Below are 17929 nucleotides of genomic sequence, written 5' to 3'. Positions count from 1 at the left end.
AATCCCCATGACTATCATAACGTTGCCTTCTATGTATGCCTTTTCAATCTCCTGTTGTAATCCGTAACCCAAATTCTGGCTGCTCGGAGGTCTGCATGTAACTCCCACCAGAGTCTTTTTACCCCAGTCTCCCAGAAGGTCCAAGAGAACACCTTGTTAGGCCCTGTGGATTTATCCACCTTAATGTTGCAGCTATATAGGACCCTGGTCAGACCCCACTTGAAGTACGGTGCTCAATTCTAGTCGCCTCACTACAAGAAGGCCATGCAAACCATAGAAAGGGTGCAGAGATTTATGAGGATGTTGCCTGGATTGGGGAGCATGCCTTATGAGAATAGGTTGAGTGAACTCGGCCTTTTCTCCATGCAGCGACAGAAGATGAGAGATGATCTGATAGAGGTGTACAAGATGATGAGAGGCATTGATCGTGTGGATAGTCAGAGGCTTCTTCCCAAGGCTGAAATGGCTAGCGCAAGAAGGCATAACTTTAGGGTGCTTGGAAGTAGGTACAGAGGAGATATCAAGGGTAAGTTGGTGTTGTTTTTTTTATTAACGCAGAGTGGCGAGTGTGTGGAATGGGCTGCCGGCGGCAGTGGTGGAGGAGGAAATGATAGGGTCCTTTAAAAGACTCCTGGATAGGTACATGCAGCTTAGAAAAATAGAGGGCTATGGGTAACCCAGGTAATTTCTAAGATAAGGACATGTTCGGGACAGTATTGTGGGCCGAAGGGCCTGTATTGTGCTGTAGGTTTTCTATGTTAATTCACCTCAAGACAACAAGCACCTCCTCCTCTATAATTTGTATACGATCCAAGACCTCACTACTCTTTTAATCTCAGTTTGTCTGTGTCTGTCTCCTGAATAAACAGAGATGCAAACAATCCATTTAACATCTCCCCCATATCTTCCGGCTCCATGTATAGATCATCACGCTGGTCCTCCCGCGGACCATTTTTGCCTTTGCTATCATTTTGCTCTGAACATATCTATAGAATACCTTAGGATTCTCCTTCACCTTGTCTGCTGAGGCAACCTCTTGCCTTCTTTTAGTTTTCCTGATTTCTTTCTCAAGTGTTCTCTTGCATTTCCTATACTCCATAAGCACCCACCTGCCTTTAACTTTTTGTTAACCCGAGCCTCAATATTGCTCAAAAATCGAAGTTCCTTAAACCTGCTTTCCTTTCCTGTTATTCTGAGAGGAACGTACAAACTCTGCACTCTCAATATTTCACTGTTGAAAGCATCCCACTTACTAAGGGCAAGAAAGCAGTCTGTCCCAATCTACACTTGTCAGATCCTTTCTCACACCATCAAAATTGGCCTTTCTCTAATTCAGAATCTCAGCCATTGGAACGAATGGCATTACGATCACCAGATGCAAAGTGACGGGAGACGAGAACGTGCTGCCGGGGTGGTGCGAGGGGCAGAGGGCCTGTGAGAAATAACCATGGAGAGAAGGGATGGATATGGTCGACGTGTGGGGAAGAGGGATCGGTTAATTAGGAGTGATTGGGACATAGAAAAGTACAGCACTGAAACAGGCTGTCTGGTCCACAATGTTATGCTGAACCAGCTAAAAAGCAATTCCAAAAATCCCAAAACACGAATCCCTCCTACCTACACCATGTCCATATCCCTCCATCTTCCTCACATTCATGTCCCTATCCAAACGTTTTTTTTAAAACCTCTAAAGTATTTGGCTCTATCACCGTACCAGGCATCCACCACTCTCTGAGTAGAAAACTTACCCCTCACATCCCCTTTGAACCCACCCCCTCTCACCTTCAACGCATGCCGTCCGGTGTTAGACTGGGAAACAGATACTCCCTGTCCACTCTCTATACCTCTCATAACCTTATAAATCTCTATCTGATCTCTCCTCAGAGAAAACAACCTAAGTTCATCCAGCCTCTCATGATAACACACGCCCTCCAAAACAGGTAGCACCCTGGTGAACCCGTTCTGCACCCTCTCCAAAGTCCCAGCATCCTTCCTATAGTAGGGTGACCAGAACTGTATGCAGTACTCCAGATGTGACCCAACGTGAGTTTAATAAAGTTTAACGAGCTCAGCACAATAGAGTCAGCCAAAGAGCCTGCCCTGTACTGCTTTATGCTGTAAAACTGCAACACGTCACCATTGTCCGTGTTAAATCCCATCCACCATTCCTTTTGCAAACAGGACAAGCCAGGAAATTTCCCAGATTGGGAACAGATGCTGGTGTTGTAACTGGGCTTTAACAGTTTGCTTGAGGTACGTTTAGTTCGGAGATTTCCCAGAGTGGGAATGGATGCCAGCATCATAACTGGGATTGAAGAGTGTGTTTGAGGTACGTTTAGTTTGGAAATTTCCCACATTGGGAATGGATGCTGGAGATGTAACTGGGATTGAACAGTCTGCTTGAGATATTAGTTTGGAAATGTCCAACATTGGGAACAGATGCTGGAGATGTAACTGGGATTGAACAGTTTGCTTCAGGTATGTTTAGTTTGGAAATTTCCCAGAGTGGGAATGGATGCCAGCATCGTAACTGGGCTCTATCAGCTTGTTTGAGGCACGTTTAGTTTGGAAATGCTCCAGATTGCCTATGGATGCCAGTGTTGAAACTGGGCTTGAACAGTTTGTTTGAGGTACACTACATTCAGCAGCAGACGTACAACCGCAGTGTGTTATCTGGTCTCCTATCCTCTGCTGCTCTCACACGTTGAATTGAATGGAACAAAGGGCTGGTCACGATGGAGTATCGAGGAACAGAGGGAGCACAGTGTACACCTGAAGGTGAAAGCACAGGGACGCCTGCATTCATCAGCTGGGGAATAGAAGAGTGGAAAGGTTAGCAAATCCGCTGGTTATGCCACACTGCAGTGGAGTTCATAACCATCCTACAGGAAGGAGGCCAGTAAGATGGAGAAACTGATAGAATGAGTTTTGCTTTCTTTGGAGTGAGGTGCAGGGAATTGTGGGGGACATAGATAAGGCACAGGGTAAGACACTTCCTCCGTTGTAGAAAGTGAGGAGTTAAGGGGAGCTTAGAGGGGAGGTGGGGAATGTTTTCCCGAACCACTCTGCCTGGATGGTGCTGGAGCCCGGAGCAAAGAGTCTGCTGGCCAGGCAGCTTCTAGACCAGAGGTACCCAACCTTTTCTAGGCCATGGAGCTCGACCATTAACCGAGGGGTCCAGGGATCCCGGGGTGGGACTCCTTGAGCCTCAGGGAAAGGAACTGCTGACACTCGGGGTCAAGACTGGGTTCTTGTTGCCTGAGGGGATGGTGGAGATCGAGTGTCTGACAACACAGAGGGATCTGCTGTAACACCTCAATCACCAGAGCACTGAGGCAACGGGAAGTTTGAGTAGCTTCGGGATGACATGGAAAACCTTTGACAAAATTCTGTAGTTGTGTAATGGAGAGTATATTGACTGGCTGCATCAAGGCCTGGTATGGAAACACCAATGCCCTTGAATGGAAAATACTACAAAAAGTAGTGGAAATGGCCAAGTCCATCACGGGTAAAGCCCTCCCCACCATTGAGTACATCTACATGAAACACTGTCACAGGAAAGCAGCATCCATCACCCAGGTCATGCTCTCTTCTCGCTGCTGCCATCAGGGAGAACACACAGGAGCCTCAGGACCCACACCACCAGGTTCAGGGACAGTTATTACCCCTCAACCATCAGGAAGGAGGTACAGGAGCCTCAGGACTCACACCACCAGGTCCAGGAACAGTTATTATCCCTCAACCATCAGGAAGGAGGTACAGGAGCCTCAGGACTCACACCACCAGGTCCAGGAACAGTTATTCCCCCTCAACCATCAGGAAGGAGGTACAGGAGCCTCAGGACCCACACCACCAGGTTCAGGAACAGTTATTACCTCTCAACTAGCAGGCTTTTGAACCAAAAGGGGTAACTTCACTCAACTTCACTTGTCCCATCATTGAAATATTCCCACAAGCTATGGACTGACTTTTCAAGGACTCTTCATCTCATGTCCTTGATATTTATTGCTTATTTATTTGTTATTATTTTTGAATTTGCACACTTTGTTGTCTTCTGCACATTGGTTGTTTGTCCGTGCTGTTGGGTGCAGTCTTTCTTCAATTCTATTATGTTTCTTGGATTTACTGAGTATGCCCACAGGAAAATGAACCTCAACTACTTTGATAATAAATGTACTTTGCGTGTGGTGGTTAGTATGGAGACCGATGGCTGAGGGGGTCTGTTTGCTGTCTTCGGTCTCTATGGTTCTGTATACACAAAGTAGATCGGATCAGCCTCAATCTTACCGAAAGGCAGTGGCAACTCAAGTAATCTTATGTTCTTCCTTGGAAACAGGCCGGGGGGGGGCAGAAAGTTGATCACATAACCCCCCCACCCCCCGCAGCCAACCGGGCCCAAGGCCTCGAGAATTCCGCATATTTACACTTGGTGAAATTGCACTTTTTAACATTTTTAATCCAGAAAGAGCCAGTGAACTATGATTTTGATTTTGTTCAGAGGGTGCGTATCCCCAACTACCATATTCTGCAGTTATGGCAAGAATGAGCTCCCCGCAATGGAGCCGGGCAGCGAGGCAAGCCGAGCCTTTACCTGTGTTTGGAACGGAGGAGGCACTGGTGGAACCCGTGTTGGACGTGATGCTGTTCGCTCTCGAACCTATGCTCCCCTTCCTCGAGCTGTCAGTGAGCAACACTGGAGGGAAGAGGAGGAGGAGAAAACCAGAGAGAACTGTGAGATAACTTCCCATCAAATTACAACGTGTAGCCAGACAAGTAAATCAGCTCGTTATAATGAATCGTACTTGCACATATACAGTCCATGAGCAAGGACACTTTGCAGTTTGGGTGCACCGGTTTCCTCCCACAGTCCAGAGATGTACCAGTTGGTAAGTTAATTGGCCATTGTAAATTGTTCTGTGATGAGGCTGGGATTCAATAGGGGGGATTGCTGGGTAGTGCGGATCAAGGGGCCGGAAGGCTGGGATTAAATAGGGGGGATTACTGGGTAGTGTGGATCAAGTGGCCAGAAGGCTGGGATTAAATGGGGGGGAATGCTGGATAAAGCAGATCAAGGGGCTGGAAGGCTGCGATTAAATGGGCGGGGGGTGCTGGGTAGTGCGGATCAAGGGGCCAGAAGGCTGAGATTAAATAGGGGGGATTACTGGGTAGTACAGATCAAGGGGCCGGAAGGCTGGGATTAAATGGGGGGGGGGTGCTGGATAAAGCAGATCAAGGGGCCGGAAGGCTGGGATTAAATAGGGGGGATTACTGGGTAGTACGGATCAAGGGGCCGGAAGGCTGGGATTAAATAGGGGGGATTACTGGGTAGTATGGATCAAGTGGCCAGAAGGCTGGGATTAAATGGGGGGGGGGGTGCTGGATAAAGCAGATCAAGGGGCTGGAAGGCTGGGATTAAACAGGGGGATTACTGGGTAGTATGGATCAAGTGGCCAGAAGGCTGGGATTAAATGGGGGGGGGGTGCTGGATAAAGCAGATCAAGGGGCTGGAAGGCTGGGATTAAACAGGGGGATTACTGGGTAGTATGGATCAAGTGGCCAGAAGGCTGGGATTAAATGGGGGGGGGTGCTGGATAAAGCAGATCAAGGGGCCGGAAGGCTGGGATTAAACAGGGGGATTACTGGGTAGTACGGATCAAGTGGCTGTAAGGCTGAGATTAAATGGGTGGGGGGGGGGTGCTGGATAGAGCAGATCAAGGGGCCGGAAGGCTGGGATTAAACAGGAGGATTGTTGGACAGCGCAGATCAAGGGGCTGGAAGGGCCAATTTCATGTTGTTTCCCAATAAATAAATGGCAGGTCCCATAAACAGAGATTTATTTATTGAGATACTCCGTGGAAGAGGCCTTTTCAGCCCTTTGGGCCTCACCATCAAGGTTTAACCCTGGCCTAATCACGGGACAATTTACAATGACCCTAACCAACCAGTACTTCTTTGCACTTCGGAGGAAACCCATGCAGACACCTTAAGGGCAAAGGCAGCTAGTGAACCTGGGTAGCTTGAACTGTAACCGTTCTGCTAAACACTATGCTGCCATGCGATGATAATCCAGGAGAAAGGAAAGCACTCTCCAAGCTTTCAGAACAGCGTCACAAATTATCCAAAGATCTGACAATGTTCAAAGTCTCCCATATTAGCCTGCAACTCCACAGGGGGTCTTTCAGTGCGAACTCTGAGAACGTAACTCCCATCATTGATTACCTTCCCTGTAACATACCCTTTCTTACAACTCATCGACAGCAAGAGTGACAGAGCTCTGATAAAGGCCCTTTGGCCCAACTCATCAATGCTGACTAAGATACTCCTTTTCCTGCGCTTTGCCCGTTATCTCTCAAAACCTACCCTCTCCTCTCCTACCAATCTCACCTGATGAAGGATAAACTCCTCTCCTACCCAACCTCCCCAATGAAGAATAAACTCTTAGAAACCATAAAAAAACTACATAACGAAAAACAGAAACCGGCCTTTTGGCCCTTCTTGGCTGTGAAGAACCATTTTCTGCCTAGTCCCACTGAATATAAACCATAGAAAAACTACAGCACAAAAACAGACCTTTTGGCCCTTCTTCTCCTACCCAACCTCACCGATGAAGAATAAACTCCTTTCCTACCCAACCTCCCCGATGAAGGATAAACTCCTATTCAGGCAGCATCCTGGTGAACGTTCTCTGCACCCTGACCCAAAGCCTCCAGAAGACATCTGTCCTGTAATTTTGAGACCAGAACTGCACATAGTACACGAAGTGAGAACTGCACTGAGAGCAGTAAACATAAAGCAGTTGGGGGGCTTGCTGTTCCGGTTAACAACTGATGGTGCAATCCGGGTCATATTACAATCGAGGAACGTGTTTGTAGACCGGATATTGAACTTTTCACTGTGGGATTTCGGCCATATTCCACCGAGATACAACACTGGGTGTCACGGGAGGTCGTTCCTGCCCGTGGTCATCAAACTTGCAGCTCCTCCCGTGGAGGGTCAGACACCCTGAGGCAATTGGCTGGTCCTGGACTTATTTCCATCTGGCATAGTTTGCATACTGTTGTTTGATTGTTTGTGGTTTTTGTATTGCTATATTTATGCTCTATTCTTGGTTGGTGCGGCTGTAACGAAACCCAATTTCCCTTGGGATCTATCTATCTAAGTGTGACCAATGTTACATCAACATGAACCTCTGGCTCTTCACATACCGAGTTCATGAAGGCAGGGAAGACGGCTTTACCAACTTGTATGCAATGTTCCCTCTAAACCAACCTTTCTCAACCTATTTTGCCCTGGAGGAACCCTTGAAATAATTTTCAGGTCTCAGAGAACTCCTGCATAAAAATTATATCTAGAGCTCGCAGAATGTTAGCGTGATCAGTAAGCTGTAGATATATTAATCCAAAAATAATTGTCGATGCTCCTTTGAGTAGAGAATGAGATTTTATCCATCCTTTCTTGAAAAAACAGGTAGTCAAGCTTAGTTCCCCTTTCTTGAAATTAATTTCTTTCTTTCTTTTTCAATCTTTTTATTAGTTTCATAAAATATAAACATAACATAGCAACAATACAAGTTGTTGGAGATACATTGTTGTACTTAAAATGAGTAATTATAAAACCAAATAGTATAAATTGACAGAACTCCCAATCGTGTAGGATAACAATGAATAATACAGAACAAAAAAAAACTGAATAAAAAACATGAAAAAGAAAAAAAAACCCCACCCCAAAAGAAAAACTAAACAGAATTAGTCAACTACACTAAAAAGACTTGGGCAATGCTAACAACGTAAAAATGGAAAAGAAGAAAACCTTAGTGTTGACGACTCCATTCCTCTCAACCAACAGTACAGAGAGATAAAACAAGTTTGGAAATGGTCAAATTACATCAAATGAAATTGCTGAATAAATGGCCTCCCAAGTCTTTTCGAATTTAATGGAAGGGGCATAAACCACACTTCTAATTTTTTCCAAATTCAAACACAACACAGTTTGTGAAAACCAATGAAATACAGTAGGAGGGTTAATCTCTTTCCAATTCAGCAAAATGGATCTTCTAGCCATTAAAGTGAGAAATGCAATCATCCGGCGTGCTGAAGAGGTTAGATAATTTGAATCTATCATTGGTAATCCAAAGATAGCAGTAATTGGATGAGATTGTAAGTCTGTATTCAAAACCGTTGAAATAATATCAAAAATATCTTTCCAATATTTTTCCAAAAAAAGGACATGTGAGTTAAAGAAGCCATCTTGAAATGACATCTATCACATATTGGATTAATATAAGAATAATAACGAGATAGTTTATCTTTGGACATACGAGCCCTGTGCACTACTTTAAACTGTATCAACACATGTTTAGCACATATAGAGGATAAATTAACCAATTGAAGAATTTTTTCCCATTTTTCAATCGGTATAATAATCTTAAGTTCTCTTTCCCAATCAGGTTTAATTTTATTGGAAACATCAGGACATAAATTCATAATTATATTATAAATAATTGCTACAACACTTTTCTGTGAGAGATTTAGATCTAAAATTTTTTCCAAAGTATCCATTGGATATGAGTGTGGAAAATTAGGAGAAGCAGTAATTAAAAAGTTTCTAATCTGTAGATATCTAAAAAAGTGAGATCTGGGTAAGTTATATTTATTAGAAAGTTGATCAAAAGATATGAAACAATTATCCAAAAATAAATCACGCAAACGTGTTATACCTTTGGTTTTCCAATCAAAGTAAGCTTGATCCATAGTGGAAGGTTGAAAAAAGAAATTAGATATAATAGGACTTGCTAAAGTAAATTGATTAAACCCAAAAAATCTTCAGAATTGAAACCATATACGTAAAGTATGCTTAACTACTGGATTATTCATTTGTTTATACAATTTAGAAGAAGTAAAAGGAAGCGAAGTTCCTAAAACCGAACCCAAAGAAAACCCTTGTAATGAATTACATTCAAGATTTACCCAATGTGGATTTAAAGATACATCCAAATCTCGTAACCAAAACTTTAAATATCGAATATTAATTGCCCAATAATAAAATCAAAAATTTAGGAGGGCAAGCCCCCCCTCCTTTTCAGATTTCTGTAAATACCTTTTACCTAACCTAGGATTTTTGTTCTGCCATATATATGAAGAAATTTTTGAGTCTACATTATCGAAAAAAGATTTTGGGATAAAAATTGGAACCGATTGAAATACGTATAGAAATTTGGGCAAAATAATCATCTTAATAGCATTAATCCGACCAATCAAAGACAAAGAAATTGGTGACCATTTAGTAAACAAAAGTTTAATCTGATCAGTTAAAGGTAAAAAATTAACTTTAAGTAAGTCTTTGTACTTTTTCGTACTTATTATCCCTAAATATATAAATCAGTCAGTAACCAATTTAAATGGTAAACATCCATAAATGGGTACCTGCTTATTTAGGGGAAATAATTCACTCTTATTAAGATTCAATTTGTAGCCAGAAAAATTACTAAATTGAGCCAACAAAGCCAGAATAGCAGGAATTGACTTCTCTGGATTAGAGATATATAATAACAAACCATCTGCATATAGTGATAATTTATGTATTTCGTTTCTGCGGGTAATACCAAAAATATTGGGCGAGTCACGGATAGCAATTGCTAAAGGTTCAAGGGCGATATTAAACAGTAAAGGACTAAGAGGGCATCCTTGCCTAGTACCACGAAAAAGACGAAAAAAGGGAGATCTTTGATTATTAGTACAAACCGAGGCTACCGGGGAGTAATATAACAGTTTAATCCAAGATATAAATGTCAAACTAAAATGAAATTTCTCAAGCACACTAAATAAATAAGGCCATTCAACTCTGACAAAGGCTTTCTCGGCATCTAATGAGATAATACATTCCGGGGCAGTAAGTGAAGGGGTATAAACAATATTCATTATCCTCCTAATATTAAAGGATGAATAACAATTTCTTTCTTTCTCTTTCATAAATGTTAAAAACTCAAAAGGCAAGCATAACAAATTTCTGTTAAATCATTGGCAAAAACTGATATGGGATTTAATTTTTCTGAAGGTAAGCCCGGTAGATTTAATTTAAATAAATGTTGTAAATTGATTTTAACTAATTCTATTCATAACATGAAAATTTATTTACAACGTTGAACAGTAAAGTTACTAAAAACCATAAGGCAAAACAATATGAATAAAAATATAGCCTAAGGCACAATTTTATACCAGACTTGAACTTGCGATAAGCACACACACATTTCACCTTCTACTCAGATGAGATCATTTCTTTCCTTGCTCTTGATGCTAGCTTGGAAAATGCACTTCACGCTCCTCATCAGCCTACCGCCCTCCCCACTGTTCATAACAGTCCTCACCTATTACCAACGGCCTCCCCATCTCACGTCAAACATGAAGAACGGACTCAACTGAATAACCTGGTCCTACTCCACAGTGGGCTGAGAGACCTCTAATGAGATTGCAAACAGGTGCCCCCGCACCTTGTTGGCACGCGAAGTATATTTCACGATTGTAGGTGACAGCGGGCCCAGCGACCCTGAGGCTGGCCAGGGGGGCTACACACACAATCACATTTCCTTTTCCAGTTTCTGATGCGGACGGCGTTGACAATGTGGAGCTTATGGTGATTTCACTGCAGATTTTAGAACTGGCTTATTTATACTGTTTTAATTGAAGAAATTATTGATTGACTATGCCGAATTCCAAAGACACAAAGGTCGTGAAGCGTAAAAGAACTGCTCGTTCATTTAAAGAGAATAACTTAATGAAACAGCAGAAACTGCTACATTGAAAGCTCGCGAGGCCAGGAAAGTACAGCTATAATAAATATTTACGTACAATACAGAAACTGGTGTTACCTGCGTGTATTGTCAGGACACAAAACTGCTGGAGAAATTGCAAGTGGGAAGAAGTGGAGTAATATTTGGAAACTTGACTTTTTAAAGCATCATTTAGCAAGCAAATCATATATTGTCGGTGTGACGAGAGAATCCTTCGTTACCTGCTACAGGCTTGCTATGTATGTTTTATGAGAGTGCAGATGAACGAGAGTGGAAACAATCAAACCCAGAGGAGATCAAAGTTCTTACTGACAGTTATCTTATGTCCTTTAAACAATGAACTGGATTTAGTAGTTTATTATCCTACGAATTGTTGTAAACTTCTTTCGATCTACCTAATGCAAAGACACCACGTACTATGATGAATGTAACTTTAACTCTTTATTAGCAAGTTACCAGAGAGAACCCTCCTTAAGCAACCTGTCGGGCTGCTCCGGGGGTCTCCCACTTCTGAAGCAAATACAGCTCTTTTTATACATATGCAGTCACATACACAGATACATGTGGGTTCACCCCCTTAGTTTCTGTACAGATGAGTATTGTGAACTTTATCAGCCATAAATTGTTCATGTAACAGTTTTAATTGCCACTATGCCTGGATACAGACGGGCACAGGCTTATTAAAAGCCCCCTGTCCTTGAAACAGCCATTCCTTTTAATGCTTATCTTGCAGGTGCCATAGTGAGTACAAAGCAGGGTATGTCTCTTACAGCAATTAATTAAGCAATGATACAATTTTCTCGAAGCAAGAACTGAAATTAAGTACAGGTCATATACCAAGGATAATGTCATCTGCTCAGCTTATCTTATGAAAGAATATTTGTGCTCCTATGCTGTTTTTCAAAGTCTTAGCTGCTGTGACCCTTACAAAATCAGGTGGGAGGAGAGAAGAGAGCAGCGCACCGTGCGTGCGCAGCCCTCCAATGAAAAATGGTACCGTATCTGTTAAATAGGGGCCGTGGACAATTCTGATTTGATGAAGATGGACGTGAAAGCACAGAGGAACATCTGGAGAAATTTCTGAAACGCTCGTCCGCTGCTGTTGTTACTGTGAGGTTGGGAATCTTTCGGAGGGTAGGCCTCAAAATCCCCGGCCTTGCCTGCTGTTGGCGACCGAGAAGGAGGTCAAATCGTTCGGACAGAGATGGCGCTCAGTACTCGGTGTCGGAAGGCTGATCGAGGCTCGAAGTTTTCGGATGACTCAGAGTCGAACCATGGTCGGGTATGGCAGGGAGAGTTTTTCTTCCTTCTCCCGTCTGCGTGAGATGTGGGACATTTGAGAGACTTTGAACTTTTACTGTGCTCATGGACTGTTCTTCATCAAGTTATCGTATTGTTGCACTGTTGTAACTATATGTTATAATCAATTATGTGGTTTTGTTAGATTTTTTCAGTCTTGGTCTGTCCTGTGTTTTGTGATAGCACACCAGAGGAAATATTGTATCATTTCTTAATGCATGCATTACTAAATGACAATAAAAGAGGACTGCGTGTCTTCATAATCTAAAATAGCCAGGGTCACAAGAGGTCTACAAGATGCTAACTTCTTAACATTACAGAATTGCTTCAGGTTTACTACCACTTAAAAATCCAGCGCACGAATTGTCACTGAACAACATGTCGCACAGCACAAGATAATTTTCTTTTGCATACTGGCCATTACAAATTAGAGGGAACATTTCTGGGGAGTCACGGTCACTTTCAGGGAGCTGTGGATTTGGACCCCAAGATCTCCCTGAAAGACCATGCATGCAATGCTTTCAAGGGTCCTGCTGTGAGCTGTGAACGTTCTCTTGACCTCCCAATGTCCAACTCCTCACACCGGTCAGATGAAAATCAGTCTATCGTTTCTCTTCCTACATCTGCAACCTCTGAAGCAATCTATTCTGTCTGCACCTTGGTGTCATCTCCAGACTTACTGACCCACCCATCTATATTTTCATCCACGTCACTTAAACAGGTCACCAAGAGCAGAGGTCTTAGCACGGTCCTTGCAGAACAGGCAGACCGAGTAAGACCCCTCCAGCACTACCTTCTGCCTTCCAAATCGAAACTACCAGGTCCCCCTGCATCTTAATCCACTGGAACTGTTCACCACAACTTGCCTCACGAAGGCAGAACGCCCACCTGAAGAGTTGGGGCGTGAGGGGGAAGGTTTTCTCGCCGAACAGATTGATGGTAACAAAGAAGTAGGGGATTTTCTGAGGTGGTCACTGGGTTAGTGTACTGTACTTACCGGATTCAAAGGCACTGTCACTGAATGAAGACTCCGTCTGCAGTCAGGTAGAGAGTCCAGAGCAGGGAAAGGAACAGAAAGTTTCAGAGAAAATAACGGAAACTTCTTCACCCTCATCCCGCTCTCTCTGGCCTCCCTGTTACCCCCTCAGTCCTTTGCCAGCTCTACAACACATCCAGGTCCAACAACCTCTTCAGATCCACTCTGTCCTGCGCTTCACCCCCTCTCTACCACACCCTTTATACAGCGCCTTCCCCATCTCAAACTGGCCATGGTCACCCCCCATCACAAACTAACCTCTCTGCAGGGTTGTACACCCCTCATCCCATCATCACCCCCACCCTCGTCACAAACTCCCCCTCTACAGGGTCATACACCGCTCGTTCCATTGTCACCCCCATCACAAACTCCACCTCTCTGCAGGGTTGTACACCCCTCATCCCATGGTCATCCCCCATCACAAACTAACCTCTCTGCAGGCTCATAGCTCCCTCATCCCATCGTCACCCCCACCCTCGTCACAAACTCCTCCTCTGCAGGGTCATACACCCCTCGTCCCATCGTCACCCCCATCACAAACTCCACCTCTCCAGGCTCGTAACTCCCCCAACCCACCTTCACCTCCTCGTCACTGCCTCACGAGTTCCCCACGCATCGGTCCCTCGGTTCCCTCCCCCAGAACTTGATCATCTCTGATATCCCCCCCCCCGCCACCACTCCAGGTCCTTCAGCACCTCCCACCACCCCCCAAACCCCCCCCCCACTGGATCTTCACCCCGGTTCCCACCTCGCAGTCCCGTTCCCTCAGCCCTTCCTCCCTCGGTTCCTCACCTGGACCTTGGCCCGATCACCCCCTTGGTTCCCCTCCCCATTCTCCTTTCCTACTGTTCCCCTGGTCCTACTGAGATCCCCCCCCCCCCCGATCCCAGAGCTATCCTGGTCCTGCTGAAACACTGCACTCCCTCCAAACTCTCCTGGATCTGACCCCCTCCCCTGGACAATGATCCAGCCCCTGGCCCTAATCCCAGTTCTCTCAGACCTCCTCAGTCACTCTTCCCACTCTCCTTTAGTTACAGGCTGTATCTGGAACAAAGTGATTCCTTCTCAATCAGCTGTCAGTGACTGGTGGTGTTCCACAGGGGTCCGTGTTGGGACCAATTCTTTTAATGTCATATTTCAATGATTTCGATGGGGGTATTGATGGCTTCCTGGCCAAGTTTGCAGGCGGTAAAAAGACAGGAGGAGGGGCAGGTAGTTTTGCAGAAACAGTGAGGCTACAGAAGGACTTAGATTAGGAGAATGGGCAAAGAAGTGGCAGAGGGAATACAGTGTCGGGAAGTGTGTGGTCATGCACTTTGGTGGAAGAAATGAAAATGTAGACTATTTTCTGAATGGAGAGAAAATTCAAGAACCTGAGGTGCAAAGGGGCTTGCCAGTCCTCGCGCGGGATTCCCTAAAGGTTCATTTGCAGGTTGAGTCGGTGGTGAGGAAGGTGGAGGTGTGAGCATTCATTTCGAGAGGGCCAGAGTGTAAAAGGTAAGAATGTGGTGTTGAGACTTTATAAAGCACTGGGGAAGCCTTGCTTGGAGTATTGTCAGCATTTTTGGGTCCCTTATCAAAGAAAGGATGTGCTGACACTGGAGAGATTGAAAGGAGGTTCGTGATTGAAAGATTTACCGTATGAGGAACGTTTGATGGCCCCCGGGCCTGTACATTGAATTTCAGAAGAATGAGGGGTGACCGCGTTGAAACTATCGAGTGTCGATAACAGTGGATGAGGACTGGATGTTTCCTATAGAGGGGAGGCTAGGACCAGATGACGCAGCCTCAGAACAGAGGGATGTCCATTCTTTTAGAATGGAGAGGATAAGGAATTCTTTAGCCAGAGAGAGGCAAATCTGTGGAATTTGTTGCCACGTGTGGCTGTGGAGGCCAAGTCATTGGGTATATTTAAGGCAGAGGTTGACAGATTCTTGATTGGTCAGGGCATGAAGGGATACGGATCAAGGCAGGATATTGGGGCGAAGAGGGAAAATGGATCAGCCATGATGAAATAGCAGAGGAGACTTGATGGGCCAAATGACCTAATTATGCTTCTATATATGTCCTCCCCCTCTCCATTCCCTGGACCTTGATCCACGACTGTTTCATTCCCACCCCTACACTCCAGTCCTCTCTCCCTCCCCTCCCCGTTGGTCACCCTCTCCTTGGTTCTTGATCCACAGCTCCTCTGACCCCACTGCAACCCCCCCCCCGCCGAGTCACCCTGATTCCATCTACCCCACAGTCTTCCCCCAGCCTGTCCCACTCTCCCCTGGTTCTCCCTTCCCCAAACCCTGATCCGTGGCTCCTCTTTCTCTTTCCACTCATCTCTTTCTCCCCGTTTATTTACCCACCTCCCAGTTCTCTCCCATTCACCCCCCCGCCCGTACTACCTGTTTATTTACCCCAGTCGCCTCCTCAACCTCCCTCACCCCCCAAAGTCTCTGTTTCGCTACAACGGTCTCTACATTTCCCTCCCTGGACCTCGATCCTCAGTACCCCTCCCCCTCCACTGCTTCTCCTCTCCTGCCCACCTTTCTCCCGGTTTATTTACACCCCCCCTCCCCAGGCCCCTCACCTTCATCTCCCCTCATAACCCCCCAGTCACCCTTATCTCCCCTCATAACCGCCCAGTCACCCTTATCTCCCCTCATACCCCCTCGTCACCCTCATCCACATCTCCCCTCATAACACCCGTCACCCTCATCCACATCTCCCCTCTTAAACCCCCCAGTCACCCTCACCCACATCTCCCCTGATAACCCCCCAGTCACCCTCATCTCCTCTCATAACCCCGTCACCCTCATCTCCCCTCATAACTCCCCCAGTCACACTCATCCACATCTACCCTCATAACCCCCCCGTCACCCTCACCCACATCTCCCCTCATAACCCCCCGGTCACCCTTATCTCCCCTCATACCCCCCCCCACTCACCCTTATCTCCCCTCATAACCCCCCAGTCACCCTCATCTCCCCTCATAACCCCACTAGTCACCCTCATCTCCCCTCATGACCCCCCAGTCACCCTCATCTCCCCTCATAACCCCCTCCTCTGCATCCACATCTCCCCCCCAGTCACCCTCATCTCCCCTCATAACCCCCCAGTCACTCTCATCCACATCTCCCCTCATAACCCCCAGTCACCCACATCCACATCTCCCCTCATAACCCCACCAGTCACCCTCATCCACATCTCCCCTCATAACCCCCCAGTCACCCTCATCCACATCTCCCCTCATAACCCCCCCAGTCACCCTCATATCCCCTCATAACCCCACCAGTCACCCTCATCCACATCTCCCCTCATAACCCCCCCAGTCACTCTCATCCACATCTCCCCTCATAACCCCCCGTCACCCTCATATTCCCTCATAACCCCCTGAGTCACCTTCATCCACATCTCCCTCATAACCCCCCCAGTCATCATCATCCACATCTCCCCTCATAACCCCCCAGTCACTCTCATCTCCCCTCGTAACACGCCAGTCACCCTCAAACTCCCTCATAACCCCCGCAGTCACCCTCATCCACATCTCCCCTCATAACCCCCCCAGTCACTCTCATCCAAATCTCCACTCATAACCCCCCAGTCACCCTCATCTCCCCTCATAAACCCCCCAGTCACCCTCATCTCCCCTCATAACCCCCTTGTCACCCTCATCCACATCTCACCTCATAACCCCCCCAGTCACCCTCATCCACATGTCCCCTCATTATCCCCCCAGTCACCATCATCTCCCCTCATAACCCCCCCAGTCACCCTCATCTCCCCTCATAACCCCCCCAGTCACCCTCATCTCCCCTCATAAACCCCCCAGTCACCCTCATCTCCCCTCATAACCGCCTCGTCACCCTCATCCACATCTCACCTCTTAACCCCCCCAGTCACCCTCATCCACATGTCCCCTCATAACCCCCCAGTCACCATCATCTCCCCTCATAACCCCCCAGTCACCCTCATCTCCCCTCATAACCCCCCCAGTCACCCTCATCCACATCTCCCCTCATAACCCCCCCAGTCACCCTCATCCACATCTCCCCTCATAACCCCCTCGTCATCCTCATCTCCCCTAACCCCCCAGTCACCCTCATCCACATCTCCCCTCATAACCCCCCCAGTCACCCTCATCATCTCCCCTCATAACCCCCTCAGACACCCCCGTCTCCCCTCATAACCCCCCCAGTCACCCTCATCCACATCTCCCCTCATAACCTCCCCAGTCACCCTCATCCTCATCTCCCCTCATAACCCCACTAGTCACCCTCTCCCCTCATAACCCCCCCAGTCACCCTCATCTCCTCTCATAACCCCCAATCACCCTCATCTCCCCTCATAACTCCCCCAGTCACCCTCCTACCCCCTCATAAACCCCTCCGTCACCCACATCTCCCCTCTTAACCCCCCAGTCACCCTCATCCACATCTCCACTCATTACCCCCAGTCACCCTCATCTCCCCTCATAACTACCCCAGTCACCAACATCTCCCCTCATAACCACCTGTCACCCTCATCTCCCCTCATAACCCCCCCCAGTCACCCTCATCCACATCTCCCCTCATAACCCCACCAATCACTCTCATCCACATCTCCACTCATTACCCCCCAGTCCCCCTCATCTCCCCTCATAACCCCTCCTCAGCTGCATCCACATCTCCCCCCCAGTCACCCTTATCTCCCCTCATAACCCCCCAGTCACTCTCATCCACATCTCCCCTCATAACCCCCCGTCACCCTCATATCCCCTCATAACCCGAGTGACCTTCATCCACATCTCCCTCATAACCCCCCGTCACCCTCATCCA

The 17929-nt window shown here is 46.4% G+C and overlaps 1 protein-coding gene across 10 annotated transcripts in view; it reads right to left on the bottom strand.

Annotated features, from left to right (window-relative positions):
* Window positions 1–17929, bottom strand: part of mlx (MAX dimerization protein MLX) — a 34846-nt gene that overhangs the window by 13564 nt on the left and 3353 nt on the right. For 2 of the 10 annotated variants that reach the window (XM_063037117.1, XM_063037120.1), the window contains exons 2-3: window positions 13083–13119; window positions 4592–4693 (exon numbers count right to left, since the gene is read on the bottom strand). In XM_063037117.1, the coding sequence (XP_062893187.1) occupies window positions 4592–4693; window positions 13083–13119 (139 nt within the window). Of the gene's footprint in view, window positions 1–4591; window positions 4694–10363; window positions 10548–10864; window positions 11098–13082; window positions 13120–17929 lie in introns of those variants that run through there. The other 8 variants (XM_063037121.1, XM_063037123.1, XM_063037115.1 and 5 more) reach the window with 6 other exon arrangements.

Source organism: Mobula hypostoma, chromosome X1 (assembly GCF_963921235.1).
Source record: "Mobula hypostoma chromosome X1, sMobHyp1.1, whole genome shotgun sequence".
NCBI lineage: Eukaryota > Metazoa > Chordata > Chondrichthyes > Myliobatiformes > Myliobatidae > Mobula > Mobula hypostoma.
Note: the sequence above shows the minus strand (reverse complement) of the source record. Positions and strands in the feature narration are given on the sequence as shown.